General features: G+C 51.2%; 2 protein-coding genes across 13 annotated transcripts in view; one reads left to right on the top strand and one right to left on the bottom strand.

Annotated features, from left to right (window-relative positions):
* LOC309653649 (V-type proton ATPase subunit B-like) overlaps nt 1-16,259 on the top strand; it is a 248,640-nt gene that overhangs the window by 127,452 nt on the left and 104,929 nt on the right. The window lies entirely within an intron of this gene.
* Nucleotides 10,385-16,234, bottom strand: LOC309653644 (NUT family member 2G-like; the record flags this gene model as incomplete). Its single annotated transcript, XM_082478511.1, has 6 exons — nt 10,385-11,458; nt 11,979-12,095; nt 12,475-12,861; nt 13,264-13,396; nt 14,443-14,571; nt 15,525-16,234. Coding segments are annotated over 6 exons (2,268 nt in total), but the record flags the coding sequence as incomplete, so codon positions are not given.

Raw genomic sequence — 16,259 nt, 5'->3', positions numbered from 1 at the left:
ACTATATTCTGCTTTCTCAAAATTGTTTTACTTATTCTGGTTCCTTTGCCTTTACCTTTTGTTCATACATTTTAGAATAAGCTTGTCCATGTTGACAAAAAAATTCTGTTGGAAGTTGACCTTTTATTATGTTGAGTCTTCCAATCCATGAATGCGATATGTCTCTCCATTGATTTAGGTCTTGTTTGGTTGTATCATACAGATCCTCTATTAAAATATTTATAATCAAATATTTCATGTTTTGGAAGCATTGTTTATGGCATTGTGTTGTTTTTTTTTTTTTTTAATTTTTCTTTTTTTCTTTTTGTCTGTGTTGGGTCTTCGTTTCTGTGCGAGGGCTTTCTCTAGTTGTGGCGAGTGGGGGCCACTCTTCATCGCGGTGCGCGGGCCTCTCACTGTCGCGGCCTCTCTTGTTGCAGAGCACAGGCTCCAGACGCACAGGCTCAGTAGTTGTGGCTCACGGGCCTAGTCGCTCCACGGCATGTGGGATCTTCCCAGACCAGGGCTCAAACCCGTGTCCCCTGCATTGGCAGGCAGACTCTCAATCACTGCGCCACCAGGGAAGCCCCAGCATTGTGTTTTTAGTTTTGGTTTCCAGCTGTTCATTGTTAATATTTGGAAATATGACTAATGTTTTTGTGTTGATCTTGTATCCTGAGACTTTGTTAAAGTAATTGCCACTTATTAATTGCTTCTTAGAGATTTCTTGGGATTTTCTATGCAGACAGTCATGCTATCCATGAGTATGGACAGTAATATTTCTTCCCTTCTAATCTGTGTGTCTTTCTTTCTTTTTCTTGCCATGCTGCACTGGCTAGTACCTACAGTACTAAGTTGAAAAGGAGAGATGAAAGAGGACATTCTGGCCTTCTTTTGAATTTAGGAGGAAAACATTCATTCTCTCACCATTAAGTATGATGTTCACTGTCGGTTTTTTGTAGATATTCTTTACTGGGTTGAAGTAGAGCCCTTCTCTTCCTGAGAGTTTCTGACATGAATGTGTGTTGAAGTTCATCAAATGCTTTTTCTTCATTAATTGATGTGGCCATGTAGAGTTTCTTCTTCAATCTATTAATATGGCAAATTACGCTGATGATTTTTGAATAGTAAACCAAGCTTGTGTTCCGAGAATAGACTCCAGTTGATCAGAGTGTATTGTTATTTGCTTCCTTCTTCATGTGTTGATTTTATTGTGCAATTTTTTTCCCGTTTCCGTGTGTGAAAGCTTAGATTATTGATCTGAGACCTTCCCTCTTTTCTATTATAAGCATTTAGTGCCATTCGTTTCCCTCTTAATAATGTTTTCTCTGGATCCTTCCACATTTTATGTGTTGTATTTTCATTTTCACTCAGTTCTATTTATCTTAAAATTTTTCCTTGAAATTCCTCTTTACCCATGGATTATTTAGAAGTGTGCATCTTAATTTCCAAATGTTTGGAGGCATTCTACTTCTCGTTCTCATTTTTATACAATTTAAAGCTTAGACTGTGGACACAGTGGAATAAAATGCGATTATGTTTGTTTAGTTATTTTATAGAGGTTCTTCAAATATCACTGGAGTGAAGTTTTCAAATATTAGTTTTACATAGTAGTTCTCAGTCTTTTGCACTTGTAACCATAAGAGAGTTTCCTAAAAATATGTAACCCTGGCTGCTGGAGCCATGTTTATCAGGGGCAGTTCACAGTCACAGGAATAGTGGGGAGTTTGTGGGTCCCCACTGCACACTTTGTTCTGGGCCAGCACACAGGGATCCAGTAGGGATCCAGGGTCCAGGAGAGGGACCCAAACTTTGGGCTCTGGTGTTTATATTGCAGAATCAGGGAAGCCCAGGTCCCGTGTGGGCAGGAACTAGGACCAGCACTGGGACACACAGGACCCAGGTCCAGTCCCTCTCCATGGAACGAGCAGTCAGGCTGAGGGAGGCCCAGCCTCTCTCCTGCTGGTCAGGGCTGAGCCAAGCTGCGGTTGCAGCTGTATTGCTCAGTAGGCCCATGGCTGAGTCACCAGCTATGACAGCCGTAAGCCCTGGCTATGGGTAGTGTCCATGAAGTCTTGAGGAAGGCCGGCCTTCCTCCTGCAGGGAGGCAGTCTTGAACAAGTTAGCCCTGCCCTGTCACTACTTCAACAACCAAAATTTTCGTTACTCCCTCTTGCTCCCCAACCCCACTCAGATAAAAACATAGTTTCTCATGGGGTGGCCAACCTTTTATTTTTCAAACATTATCAACATCATTTCATACAAGAAAGGACATTCGAACCCCAATTAACTAAGAAGCACATATTGCAGAATAAGCTCGTTTGCCCTAAAACAAGACCCTTAGCTATTTCCATGGACCATCCTTGATTTCTCCATTATGCTGCTGAGTAGTGCAAAGTTGGTGCTCAAGAACTCCTTGGATGATGGTGTGCTATCAACAGCTGCTGTGAACGCAAGCAGCTGGCACCCTCGGTGGCTATATGGGCAGAGGAGTTGAGGAGACAGTAGGTGATGGCTCTGTGTTGTCAGTGAGGGCGGTCCTCTGCCCGCACCCCTTTTAATCCCTTTGTATCCCTACCACCTGAGGAATGAAGGCAGTGATGAGTTATTGGCAGAATTGCCCTGTCTGATAAGAGGGTCACCTGCAAGCCAGAGGGCCCAAATCCTCCCTGGAACACATCACTCCCTACCCACCACTTAACAATTCCCTTCAAACAAAGGTGCAAATTTGTAATAGCTGTACCGTTAAGATATGCCGTCTGTGATTCGGACAACTGTGACTCCTTGCCCTGTTCTTGGAGGAACATGACATTTTGTAGGGAGAACCCAGGCCAGGTGGCCAAAGTCTCTGTCAAGTCTGTTTCTTCAGCCAATACTTTGATTCAAGTTGAGGGTGGTGGAGATGAGTGGGCCTTCACCATGATAGCCTTTCCCTGGTATCACTGGCCAAGGTTCCCTTTGGTGAACATTACATACAAAAGCTTGCCCAGCACATGCCTCGCTCTCAGCCGAGCCGTGGCCATGCTGCTCCTGGGATTAGGCACCTCCTTTGCACACCCTGTGGATGGTGCTCATTTCCTTGATTCTGTGAATGGGGCATTTGTTAAACTATTATTTCTTGAGGCCTGTAAACTATTATTTCTTGATGTCTGTGCAAGTTTCAATTCTGCAATTTCTATTTCCTTCTTCTTACGGATTGAAAAACACTAGTGAAATTCCTCATCTTACAATCTCTGCTCCTTAACATTAACCGTAGTCTTCTTAAAGTCCTTGGTCTTGCTCTCTCAAAGGCTCCCTGGGGCTTGATTCCAGTGGGCTGGTGAGGTGGACAGCACTGAGCTTGACAACATGCCATACTCCACCCAAGCCTGGAGATCTCCGGTGTCTGGGGGAAAAGGCAGGGGCCGTGAGACAGGAGACAAGAATGGAGGTAAATTCAGGGGTAAAGCCCAGGGAAGAGTCCATATGTCAGTTACAGGTCAGCTATGGGCCCTGTGTCCGAGAAGACGCCCCTCAGTGTGGGATGACCAGCTGCTCTCAGAGAGAGCGAGGCTCCTGGCCCCGGCTTCTCATGTGATACTGGGGCAGATCCTATGCACAGAGGCTGTGGCCTGCAGGGGGCGTGTATCAGCACCTCTGCAGGGTCGAGGGGCCAAAGGGGGCCATGGGCAACCTCTCCCAGGAGAAGTCACCTGCCCTGGGGCTGGGGCATCAGTCCCTCAGACCCACACCATCTACCTTTCTACCTGGGTTCCAAGCCCAGCAAGGCACAATCCTGACTTCCCCAGTGTAGGATTTTCCCCAGTGTGTGACAAGCCAGGCTGTGGCCACCTACCCCGAGGGTATAGTTCAGCGGGGCAAAGCCCGTCACTGCCCCCTGGTGAGGCAACTACAACAGAAAGGTGAGCTTTTGAGAGCAAGGGTCAGGAGTCAGGGAGGAGAGGCAGAAACCCAAGAAAGGACCTATCGCCTGAGCCCACATCCTTGTCCACCTCTGTGGGGTCAGTAAGCCTCCAGTGTCTGCTCTGAGATCACAAGACCCCACAGTACTGGCCATCACAACCACCTGCCTCAGAACAAAACAAGAGGGCACAAGAGCAGGAGGCCCATATGATAAGTGTGGTCTGTTGAGGAGGTGCTCCCTGGGCCAAGTGAGAAGACATGGCTTCTCAGGGCACAGCTGCCCCCAGACTCAGCATAAATGTCTGGGCTGTGAGCCCACTGATTCTGGGAAGGGCATCAGCACAAGGTGAACAGATACTCCATACCTTGCGTCAGGCAAGCCAGGAGCCAAGCACTGACAAGCAGCCTGCGTTACACCCTCATGTTTCACAGGGCAGGAGCCTCGGGGTGGGGGGGGGGGGAATGGGGCCTGCCCTGAGGTCACAGCAGAGAAGGTTTGCTGCTGGAGGGCCACACACAGGACAGCTGTATAGAATGTGATCAAAGGCTCTCTGGTGCTTCATGCCATTCAAAACCAGGGGCTCTTAAACAGCCCGAGGGTAAGATACCGCCAAATCCTTGCTGAAATTTCTGAGCCCATCCTCAGATCCCAAATTTTGCCCAGATTGCCAAAAGTTTCATGGACTTCTGGTCAAGGACCCGATTCATCTGGACTGCTCAGTGCACAGCAAGATTGCCAGGACGGGGCCTAGGGATCTTGCCCACACAACCGTCCCTGACACTTGCTCCTGGAGAACCACCTGCCCAGCTACCGACATCTCCTCCTTCCCTCTCATCAGGCTAAATGCAACTGGGAGAAAGGCAACACAAAAGGAGACAAATGTGGAAACATAAACCCGACAGTGCTGTCTCCCCCAGCCAAGACTAAGAGTCCATGAGTCTACCCACTGCACTCACCTGAAAGCCCCCACATATCACCAGAAGCACAGAGAGCACACAGGCCATCAGATACACCTGACCTCAGTTTCCTCCTGAGAGAGCACTCAGGGGCCTCCCTGGGATTTGGAGGTGTCAACAATTCACTGCATTGTGGCTTATGCCACAGAGCAATTTTGAACAAGGATTATAGTACCGGTAAACTTTAAGCACTGCTTTAAGTCCAATCACTTTATGTTTAAAGAGAGAGGAATTGGGACTTCCCTGGTGGCGCAGTGGTTGGGAATCCGCCTGCCAATGCAGGGGACATGGGTTTGATCCCTGGTCTGGGAAGATCCCACATGCCGCCGAGCAACTAAGCCCGTGCTCCACAATTACTGAGCCTGCGCTCTAGAGCCCACGAACTACGACTACTGAGCCCGTGTGCCACGACTACTGACGCCCGCGCGCCTAGAGCCCGTGCTCCGCAACAAGAGAAGCCACCGCAATGAGAAGCCTGCTCACCGCGACTAGAGAAAGCCTGCGCACAGCAACGAAGACCCAACACAGCTAAAAACAAATAAATCAATTAATGAATTTGAAAAAAGAGAGAGAGGAATGGAATATTTTAAACAGAGACATATGAGCCCTTTAAAGGGCAAAAACATGTTGCTTACAGCTTTTCACACGGAAAAGGAAACAAAAAGTGACTGGGTTTGCCGTTTTCCTTGAATTTGTCTAGTACTAGCACTAGATAATATTGATGAACTTCACGCTTGATCACAAACAACATGATGCTGTAATATTCAAACTGTTGGTGAAACTTTTTTAATCTCATGATTTACTCTGGAACAATTGTGTTGACATAGGTACTGATGGTGCAAAAGCAAAGGTGGCAGAAGTGCTGGCACCTTAACCCAAATCAAGGAGTAGCACCAAACTGTACTAGCTGGGCTTGTATTCACTATCATACACTTGTATTAACAGTGCCAGTTCCAGTTAAGAATGTTCTGTCTTCAACAGTAAAAATGATTTATGTTAGTAAATCTTGACCATTGAAATTGAATATTTTATAGTGGATGATGAAATTCAACATACAAACATCACACATCTGTATATCAAAGGGAGTGGGAAAAAGTTAGATCAGATACTGATAAAGAGGAAGTGGATGACATGGATGATAGATGTGAAAAATTAGCTAAAATGTAGCACAGAAAAGAAACGGTCAGAAATTATGAATGAGAAATGTAGGGACCTAGAGTCTGCTGATGGCTTGATTTTGGACTTTGCAGCCTCCAGAACTGTGAGAAATATACGTCTTTTGTTTAAGCCACCCAGTCTGTGGTAGTTTGTTATAGCCCTTTGAGCTAAGACATATTTTAGTACCAAGAAGTAGCAAATACCTAAATATGTGGAAGTGGCCTTGGAATTGGATAGTAGGTAAAGGCTGAAAGAGATTTGAAGTGCATGCTAAAAAAGAGCTGAAATCGCCATAAAGTCCTTTCAGCCTATACCTATTAAAAGTGATTCTGGTGATGGCTCAGAAAAAAAAGAGGCACACTGGAGAGAAAGTCTCCATCTTTGTAGAGAATACAGAAATCATCATGAACAGACAGAAATATGGACGTTAGATGCTATTCCGGTGAGGTCTCCAACAGAAATGAGGAACACATTATTAGAAATTGGAGGAGAGGCAATTCTTATTATAAAGTGGCAAAGAACTTGACTGAACTGTGTTCTAGCGTTTTTGGGAAGGTAGACCTTGTAAGTGATGAAATTGAATATTCATCTGAGGAGATCTCTGAACAAAGTTTGGAAGAAGTAGCTTGGTTCCTCATCACCGCTCCTAGTAAAACACATCAGGAGAAAGATAAATTGAAGACCAAATTGTTAAGCAAAAAGAAATCAGAACTTAGAGATTTGGAAACTTCTCAGCCTATCCATATTTGAAAGTGAGAAAGCTTGTTCTGAAGAAACTCTAAGGGTGCAGCTGAGCAACCCTTTGAAGAAGAGATCATAGGTGTGATATTAATTTAATTAGTCATCTCAGCAGAGGCCAGGAGTAGAGAAGGGACACTGCCAGTTTGAACTAAAGGGGACAGAGAAAGCCAGGCAGAATGAGGAAGGCTGTCAGAATTCTTGGATTCTACAGAATGGGAGACTAGAGCCATTTGGCTGTGAATGTGTACTCCTCTTGACGAAAAGGGAAGAAGGACCCCAAAGGTGATTCCGAGGTCATCGGGTCTGTCAATCCCACCACAGGCCCAGGGGGTCTCAGTTTCAAAGTGTGAGATTGTCGCCCTCACAGAGAGTCATGGTGTAGGTGGAGGCCCTACAGAGAGCTGCAGTGTGGGTGGCACCCCACCAAGCTGAAGGAGTGGGGCTGCCCCACCGAGCTGTGGGGATGATGTTGCCACCCCAGCGGGCCTGAAGGGCAAAGCATCAAACTAAAGAGGGTTATTCTCGTACCTTAAGATCTAATGGGATTGGCCTTGCTAGGCTTTGGACTAGCTTGGAAACTGTCACCCCTTCCTTCTTTCCTATTTCTTCCTTTTGGAGTAGGGCTGTCTATTCTATGCCAGTCCCAACATCGTATTTGGAAACACTTAAGTTGTTTGGGTCACAGATTTACAGCTACAGAGGAATTTTGCCTCAGGATGAATAGTACCTCCAGTCTCACCCATATGTGATTTAGATGGTGTTTAGATCAGACTTTGGACTTTAAATTTTACAGTTGATGTTGGAATGAGTTAAGGCTTTTGAGGCTGTTGGGATAGAATGAATGTATTTTGCATACAATAAGGACACGAATTTTGGGTACCAGGGGCAGAATGCTATGGACGTATATCCCCCCCACCAATTCTTATGTTGAAGCCCTACCCTTCAATGTATTTGGGGATAGGGCCTTTGGGAGGTAATTAGGGCATGGGAATGGAGCTTTCATAATGGGGTTAGTGCCCTTAAAAGAAAAGACACAAGAGAGATTCCTCTTTCTCTCTGCCACGTGAGGACGCGGTAAGAAGACAACCATCTGAAAAGTAGGAAGAGAGCTCTCACCAGGAACTGAATATGGCACCTTCATCTTGGACTTCCAACCTTCAGAACTGTTAAGAAATTACCGTCTGTTTCTCAAGCCACCAGGTCTATGGCATTTTGTTATAGCCGTCCAAGCTGATGAAGACACAGAGAATATATAAGATGGTCTAATATACATATATCCAGGGTTCTAGAAGTAGAGACAGGAGAGAATGAGTAGAAGTAACATATGAAAAAGATAATATTATGTTCTAGATGAGATGAAGAATGTGTATTATCAGTTAATGAAGCAAAATAGATCACATGGAGGATACATTTTTTTAACCTGAAACTAATCACACGTCAAGAAACTGGAGAACACAAAAGACAACAGACAGTCTTCCAAAAAACAATTAGCAAGGAAACTGATCACCCACCGTGAAAGGGTGTATTGATGGCATAATTTGAAAAAAACAGTAACAAAAGCCATATTCGATGGAATAAATACTCAAAGTTCTGAAAGGAAAAACTTTTCCTCTGGAACTGATTACCCTGTCACATTATAATTTATAAAAGTTCACCAACAAGGGAACTGATAAATTATTTTTAATGTATGCATACAATGCAAAATTATAAATAATTAAAAAATTAAAGAACATCTAATATATCCATTTTTCTTAAAGTAAGAATGTTGAAAGAAGAAGCCAAAGGCAATATGATTTACATAATTTTGATTATCTACAGCTCTGCTAAAAGCATAAACATTTTTATAAGATGGATATATACCAAGTTCTTGATGGTGGCTGTCTTTCTCATTGTTGGTGAGAGGTGTAAAATGGGACAACCCTTACGGAAAACAATATGAAGTTTCCTCAAAAAATTAAAAATATAACTACCATGTGATCCAGCAGTCCCACTTCTGGGTATGTATTCAAAAGAATTCAAAGCAGGATCTCAAAGAGATATTTGCACACCCACATTCGTCGTAGCATTATCCAAAATACCCAAGACGTGAAGAAACCCAAATGTCCATCAACAGATGAAGGGATAATGGGGGTCTAAAAACACAAGGAAATGTTTCCTTCCTTGAGATAAAAGGAAACCATGTCTCATGCTACAACATGGATAAACCTCTAAGACATTATGCTAAGTGAAATAAGCCACTCATCAAAGGACATATCATATCCACTCACATGAAGTATCTACAGTAGTTAAAATCAGAGAAACATACAAAGGTGATTGTCAAGATCTCAGGGAGGAGGAGGGAGAATTAGGGAGTCTCTGCTGTCCCAACCCCTGCCTGGGTCCTGGGGAAGGAATCAGAACTCAGAACCGGGAGAAGAGGCTTTGGCCAGCAGGGAAGGGGGGGTTGAGGCCCAGGGCGGGTCCACAAAGGACCAGAGCATCTGAGTGCATTAGGAGGAAGGGGCTTCAGAGGTGGGCCAGCACAGGCCGTGACGGGGGCTAAGCAGGCTGCGAGGGGGGGCAGTTCAGGGAGACAGCAGGGGTCTGCTCCCTGCCCCTCATTGTTTGCTCGTCTCACCCTTATGAGCGGGTCATTTCCCCTGCTCTGATGATTCAAAGTCTCTGCCGGCAACCGCAGGACGGTGACTGAGGCCTCTACACTCCTCAGCATGGATCCCAGCTCCCACCCAGATCTGGGGCCACAGACACCTCTCCCCCACCCCTGCTGCCCCTGTGAGCAAGCTGTTCTTGTGAAATACGGTCATAGTTTGTCAGGAGGAACTGTTTCCTATGGGAATACAAATCAGTGTTGATACCAATACACACACATGTCCAGCCATAGGTGGAAAGGGAAGGGACAGTAGTTCTGGGGTGTCTTTGCACACCCCTAGGCCCCTAAGGCCAGTCCCCACAGCCACAGCCAGATGGGTCCTCCTCCCTCAGTTGAACGAGATGCTGCTGCACAGAAATCCCACAAGTTCCACAAAGGGGCCCAACTGTCGTTTCCCTTAGACACACCTGTAACAGGTGCCCCATGAATTTCCCCGCGCCCATTCCCCTCGTTGCATCCTCACTGGAATTAAGAGGAAGCTGCCTCAACCACTCTCCACATTGCAATAATCCCAGTGGGACTAGAGAACGCTCCCGCTATGACGAGGCAGACAGTCCTGTCCCCATGGCCAAGACTTTTCCTCTCTGGTCAGGCCACCCACACAGGAAACCCTGGATGAGCGGAGGGTCACCCCAGCGCCATCGCCTGGCCACTTCAGGGAAGCAGAGAGCAGCTCCATAAAGACAAGGGCCGTCTCCAGGCTCCGTCCTAGAAACTGGTTAGTGTCCAGAGGGCTGAGAGGCACAAAAGCAGCTCTCCCTCCCCAGACGGTTCAGGGATGCAGAAGATGCTACAGATGCCCCAGAAGGCCCCTAGCCAAGCAGGCTTTAGAGAAGGGGATGATGAGGGGGTCCCTGGGGAAAGTGAGAGCTATGCGTTCCCAGGGGCAGCCTGAGGAGTCCTTGTCTATGTGGAGGAAAGGTTTGGCCACCTGTAGATCCATAGCTCCTGTGACCTCCCTCACCCTTCCTTCCTCTCAGGATCGCACGCTGTGGAGCAGCTCCACACGAAGAAGATGACAGTGGCCTGAGAGCATTTCCCACCAAAACTATCTTTATTCACAATTTTCATACATCACTCCAAAGGTCCTGCCCACACCCACCTCCCCCACCTCCCTAACCCCCCACAATCTCACTCCCCCTCCCCGCCCTGCTGGTCCTGCCCTCCCTCCCTTCCCCCCACATCCTCCAGGATCAGCTCTGGGGTGAGGAGGAGCCCCTAGGCTCCCCTGGGGGCCGCCCTGGGGGGCTCGCCCTGGAGGGCCGGCCCGGCTGTTCCCTACTGGCTGCAGTGCTTCCTCTTCTTCCTCCTCTTCCCTGTGACAAACGGGTCACGCTTTCTCTTTCTCGGCTGTGAGGGGCGAGCCAGCCCCAGAGCCAAGGCTGGCCTCCCAGAGACCCCGTGGCCAGCCCCGGGGAAGGGCAGCTTCTCAGCAGCGGCTGGGCGCACACACAGAGCCCGCTTCCTCGACTTGGGAGCGGCTGGTGGAGCTGGGCTGAGGCCTCTTCTCTGAGGGGAGGGGGCCTGGGGAGCACTCTGGGCCCCCCAACCTCCAGGGGAGGCCAGGCGTGAGGCAGGGGCAGGACTCTGGAACAGCCCGCAAGGCGGCAGGCTCTGCGGAGAGGCCAAGAGGGAGGCCAGGCTGGGGAGCGCCTCCTCGTCCTCATTGGACGCGTCCCTGGGCCCTCGGGCCTCCCGAACAGGAGACGCCTCTCTGAGAACAGACGCATCCCTGGGTCCCAGTAGAGGGCCAGTGCGCCTTTGACCCTGGGGAGGGGAGGGCCGTCCGGCCCGGAATGGAGAGACCTCCTGACGTCCTCGACAGGGACCAAAGACTCTGAGCACGAACGGGCCAGTGTCTGTTCGGATGGGCCTATGAAGAGCCTCAACATCAATCTCTGGTGGGCAGGCTTCATCACTGACCCCTCGATGGCGGTCTTGGTCGTGCCTCTGGGCACCTTGGCCGGCGTGGGACTCAGATGGACTTGAGCCCATTCCGGGTGCACTGTGGCTCGGGGCTGCCGGCCCACCTTCCTCCTCTTTCAAGGCCAGGAGTTGTTTCTGCACCAGCTGGTAGGAGGGAGGAGGACAGTGATGGCTCCACGCACACGTGTGAGAGGAGGAGCACTGGGCAGTGGGATAATGGCCCTGGGGGGGAGGAAGGGACAGGTGACCCCAGGACTAGACTCCAAATCCAGACACGGTGGCATTCCTGCCATCCTGCTGCACCTTATTCCCAGCTGTGTGTCCTTCCCTCCGCTCCCGGCTCCCCATCCTCTCCTTCCTATCACCCTGCGCTGCACCCACCCCAGAGAGGGCCCTTCCCCATGCCAGGCCTCCGAGGCAGGGAAGGGATGGACAGAGCCATGTGGGCCTCCTGCTCTGGGGCCCTACCTCTCCCCTGCTCACTGGGGTCCGTCGTGCCCTGGTCTTCCTGGGTGTCCCTTGTCTCCCCTGTTCTACCTGCGATCCCTCCCTCCTCTGGCTCCCCTGGGCCACCTGGTTTCCCTTGTCCCCTGGATCACCTGGGGTCCCCCCTCCCCTGGAGTCCCCTGGCTCCCTAAGTGTCCCTCTCCCTCCCCTGGCTCACTTCTTCAGGGGTGAGTCCTTCCTCCTGCTTCAGCTCCTCAGCAAGGGCCAAGACATCCAGCTGTGGGTCTGGGGAAAACAATTCTGCCGGGAATCGAGGATGAATGACTGCCTCCACCTCGGACAGAAAGAAGAGGCTGTGAGCATCCTTGGCCAGGAGTGGCCTGTGACACAAGAAGACCAGGAGGGAAAGTGAAAAGCAGAGACCCACCCCCACTCTCCTCCACAAGGCGGGGATGGTCAGCACACACAAACATGTACATACACAGTCACACACAAAAGAGCACATATACAGATGCACATACACAGACACACAAAGGCATACACACAGACACAAACATATACACACATATATCTGCGTAAACCTCCCCTAACACCAGGCTCAGGAACAAGGAGCTGAGCTTAAGTCCCATCGGCCTGAGCAGAACCCAGATCTTGGGTGCTGAGAGTTCCATGCCCTGGCATCTTGTAGATCCCAGGCTCCAGGCCCAGCCTACCTTGGTGACAGAGTGTTCCCGGGAACGCAGCTCGTCAATGTAGCTCAAAAGACACGGGTCCAAGTAGGTGGCGTCCTCTTCCTGCTTCAGCTCATTTCCGTCCTTTCCACATTCTGCAGGTGACTTGCCTGTGGCTGAGTGGACGTGCCCCAGCAGCGCCTCCATCCTGTCCACATACTCCCTCACAGTCTCAGGGGGAATCTCCTTGGGTGCCTTGGGCTCCGGGGGCCACTGGGATCTGTGTGGCTTCGGGTGCGAGGGCTGGACCCTGGGGCCGGACATCCTGGGAGCACAGGCTGAGGCAGAGCAGGAGGAAGGGAAGGAAGGTGAGGGACTCCCGGTCCACCTCCTGACCACCGAGCGCACATTGGTGAGGGCATTGTCTGGGGGACATTGATGTGGGTGTGGGAGTGGTCAGGACCATCTGAAGCCTCATGCACAGTTGGAGAGGGGAGGTAAGGGCGTCATCTAAGAGAGTCACAAGTAAGGAAGTGGGGAACCTCCAATTTTCTAGGGGTCTCCCCATCAAGCCCACTTCTTAGGCAGACTTCGTGTGGGGTCCTTTGACAGAGAGGTGTGAGAGGAGTTACAAAACTGACCAAGTCAATACCCCGTAGTGACAAGGGGCAGCTGAGACCCCACCCCCCCACCCCCCGCCTCGGTGGCTGTTTTGGTTGAAAGACCAATGCCCCTGTCTTGAAGGAAAAGGATCCACATGGGGACGGTGGCCAACCCTAGGCCCCTGTTACCTGTGCCTTCAACTCCAGTGGGAACCTGGGTGCCTGGCTGAAGGCCCACTTTCGGGGCTGGGGGCCCCCGAGGATCCAGCTTCGGTGGGGCTGAAGGAGGCAGGTCCTGCGCGCACTGCATCCACTGCAAATGCTGAATGTGCATCTCCTCCTCGGCCGCAAATTCCATGAACCTGGGGGGTGACGGAGGCACAGGCCACCCTGAGAAAAAGGCCTGGGTTCTGGAGCCCAACAAAGGCAGCCAAGAATTAGGCATTGGGAGAGGATGTGCCTTGGGGCCGTCAAGGCCCTGTGAGGTGCTGTCCACAGCAGAGAGCTGCTCCTGGAAGTGATAACAAGATCTGGGACCCTTCCTGCCTCACCAGCACTGGAGGGCATTCAACAGCATAGACCCAGGTCGCTGAATTGAACCAGGTCAACGGGACACATGGCTGACCCAGGGGGCACCCTCCTCATGCCCCCGTCCCCATCCAGAACCACATGAAGGGCTGACAGCCAGAGGCTGGAACAGGCATGTGTTCCCCACAGGGGTCCCTGACCGAATCCAGGACCCTGGGCTAGGACTGAGAGTCCTGGAAGATAGACCTGGAGACAGGGCCCAGGAGAGGCTGGACGATGTGGATGCTGAGCTTAGAGGAGAGGCCTTCCCTTCCTCTGAGAGGCGCTCGTTTGTTTGGTTTTGTTTCTTAAACCAAGGGGATTACCATGGAGCAAACACTGGAAGGGCCGGAGACCCCTGGGCTGATGGCAGCTGGCTTCCCCAGCCTCTTGAGGGAAGCCAGGGTACCCACTCAGGCAACTGTTTGTAAGGAGAGGGGGTCCCAAGTTTATGTTAGTGGCCGCCAGCCACCCACCACTAAGGAAGCAGCAGGCTGGCGGGTGGAGCTCTTTCCCCGGCCCAGCCCATATGGCCGGAGTTGGACCCCTACTGGACTCACAGCTTCACCCTGCCCCGTCCTGAGACCTTCATGTCAAGGCAAGGGTAGGTCAAAATCAGGGGAAGGCAGAGCTCCTGGTGGAGGAAGGACAGAAGTCTCAAACTCTCAAGGTGAGGGATGGGTTTCTGGGGGACAGTAGGGCCCCTGGGCTGCGGGGACCCTGTGCTGGGTGACAGCCCTTCTCCTCTGTCCTCTCTGATGAGCACCCCCACGGCCAGACCCTGCCCTCACCCACTCGCCTCACCCTCCACGCAGCCCCTGGGCCCAGGACGCTGACTCACTTTTCTGCCCTCTCATAGTAGATCATCCGGTCAAGGTTGCTTCTGCACCGCCATTCCTGCACGGCCCTCCACAGTCCCTCCTCCTGCGTCATGGTGGGCTTCAGGCGGACCAGGGATCGAAGCACTGGGCTGTAAGCCCTCGGGGTCAGTCTCCGGGCCCAGCCCAGCCTCCACCTGCCTGACCCCACCCGCCAATGTGGACCACACATCACTCAACACAGCATGACTGAGCAACAGGAGGGTGAGAGGCGGGTGTCTGGGAGGGCAAAGACAAGCCTTCCCGGCCACTGCTGTCACCGCCTCACACTCACTCAAGGATGACCATCCACTCCCAGGCTAGAGCTGGGACATTGTGCCTTGGGGAGCTCTTTTCCTCCTCAAGGCTGCATTTTCATCATAAAAATCACTATCATCAATGAGGCGTGGCATGTGCCAAGCAATCTGCTAACACTTCATAGATTAGCCCAAGGCGTCTTCTGCACAGTCCTCTGAGTGAAGTGTAATTGTCCCCTTTTTACGAGGGACCGGAGGTTTAGGATGGAAATGCCTGCCAGGCTCACAACTCTAGTGGGAGAGAGCCCACGCCCTTAGGAGAGCTCTACCATCACCCTGTTCCTAGTGGAATTCTCCACAACGAAGTGGAGGCATGCATAAAGCGCTCTCCTGGGCCCCGCGCTCCTCCCCCTCCTCTGAAGTGACCTCCCCTGGCCATGTACACTCAAGTCCTGTATGAAGGACACGGCACCACAGGAGAGTGCGGCATCCACTCCTTGGCTCCTCACCTTACACCACGACCCTCTCTGACTGCAAGTCTTCAGTCCATATTACCATGAGAATCATGGAAGAGCAAGCTGGCCAGACTCACAGGGTGGTGGGGCCCGTTGAGATAGGGCACATTTCAGTCCTGATGTCACGGACTGGCAGGCCCACCCATGTGACCGACAATGTGCCTTCTCATAGCATGGACATTGCCCTCACACCTTCCTTCCAGTATCCCTAGAAACCTAACGTGCGAGTCCATCCCCAGTTCCTCTTTATCTAAAAGCTCCCATAAGCTCAGGACCCCCTGAGCGTTCACTCACATGAGAAAGCAGGAAAAAGCTTCTGCATCAGGACTCAGGCGAAAGTGTCTCCGGGCCAGGGGCTTGAAGCGCTGCCAACGTCGGAAGTTACTGTACTCTCTCTGGGTGTTAGAGGAGCCATCCTGCGAGGCGTTGGACTGGTTGGTGGCCAGGTGGCCCTCCCTGGAAGTGCCACGTGGCCATGGCCCAGAGTTCACTGGGCGAATGATAGGGGCCAGCTGGGCAGCTGGTGGTGGAGCTTGAGGAGGAAAGCCTGGGGTCCAGCCTCCCTTGCCAGCCTGACTAACTCCAACAGCTGGAGCAGTCACAACGGTCCCCATCACAGGGGTTGCTATGAATACGGGTGCAGAACATGCAGCACTCCTGCTGAGGGCCCCTGGAGCGCTCCAGTTGAGGGGGGCCTGAGTAACGACAAAGGTCTGAGTCTGGGGGGACTCCACTGTCCTCCCTTGTGACCTGACTTGGACAGTGAGGTTGCAAGCCCCAGGGGCACTGGGGCCACGGCCACCATTAACCACCAAAGGCGTCCTGGGGAAAGCTGGCAGCAGCAGGCTGCTTCCAGGAGGGAATGCTGGGGTGATGGGACGTGGCAGGTGCTGCTGCCAGGGTGGCCGGTGCTGGGCGCCAGGAATGGGTGGAGGGAAGGGCACTGCCATGAAAGTAGACAAGGAGGCACCGGGGTTCATGGTCACATCCGTTCCCAGCACTGGACATGCTGTTGAGGCAAAGGAAAGG

The sequence above is a fragment of the Balaenoptera physalus genome (genome assembly GCF_965194825.1).
Source record: "Balaenoptera physalus genome assembly, contig: HAP1_SCAFFOLD_752, whole genome shotgun sequence".
NCBI classification, from domain to species: domain Eukaryota; kingdom Metazoa; phylum Chordata; class Mammalia; order Artiodactyla; family Balaenopteridae; genus Balaenoptera; species Balaenoptera physalus.
The sequence above is the reverse complement of the archived record's forward strand: the minus strand, read 5'-3'. Positions and strand labels throughout refer to the sequence as shown.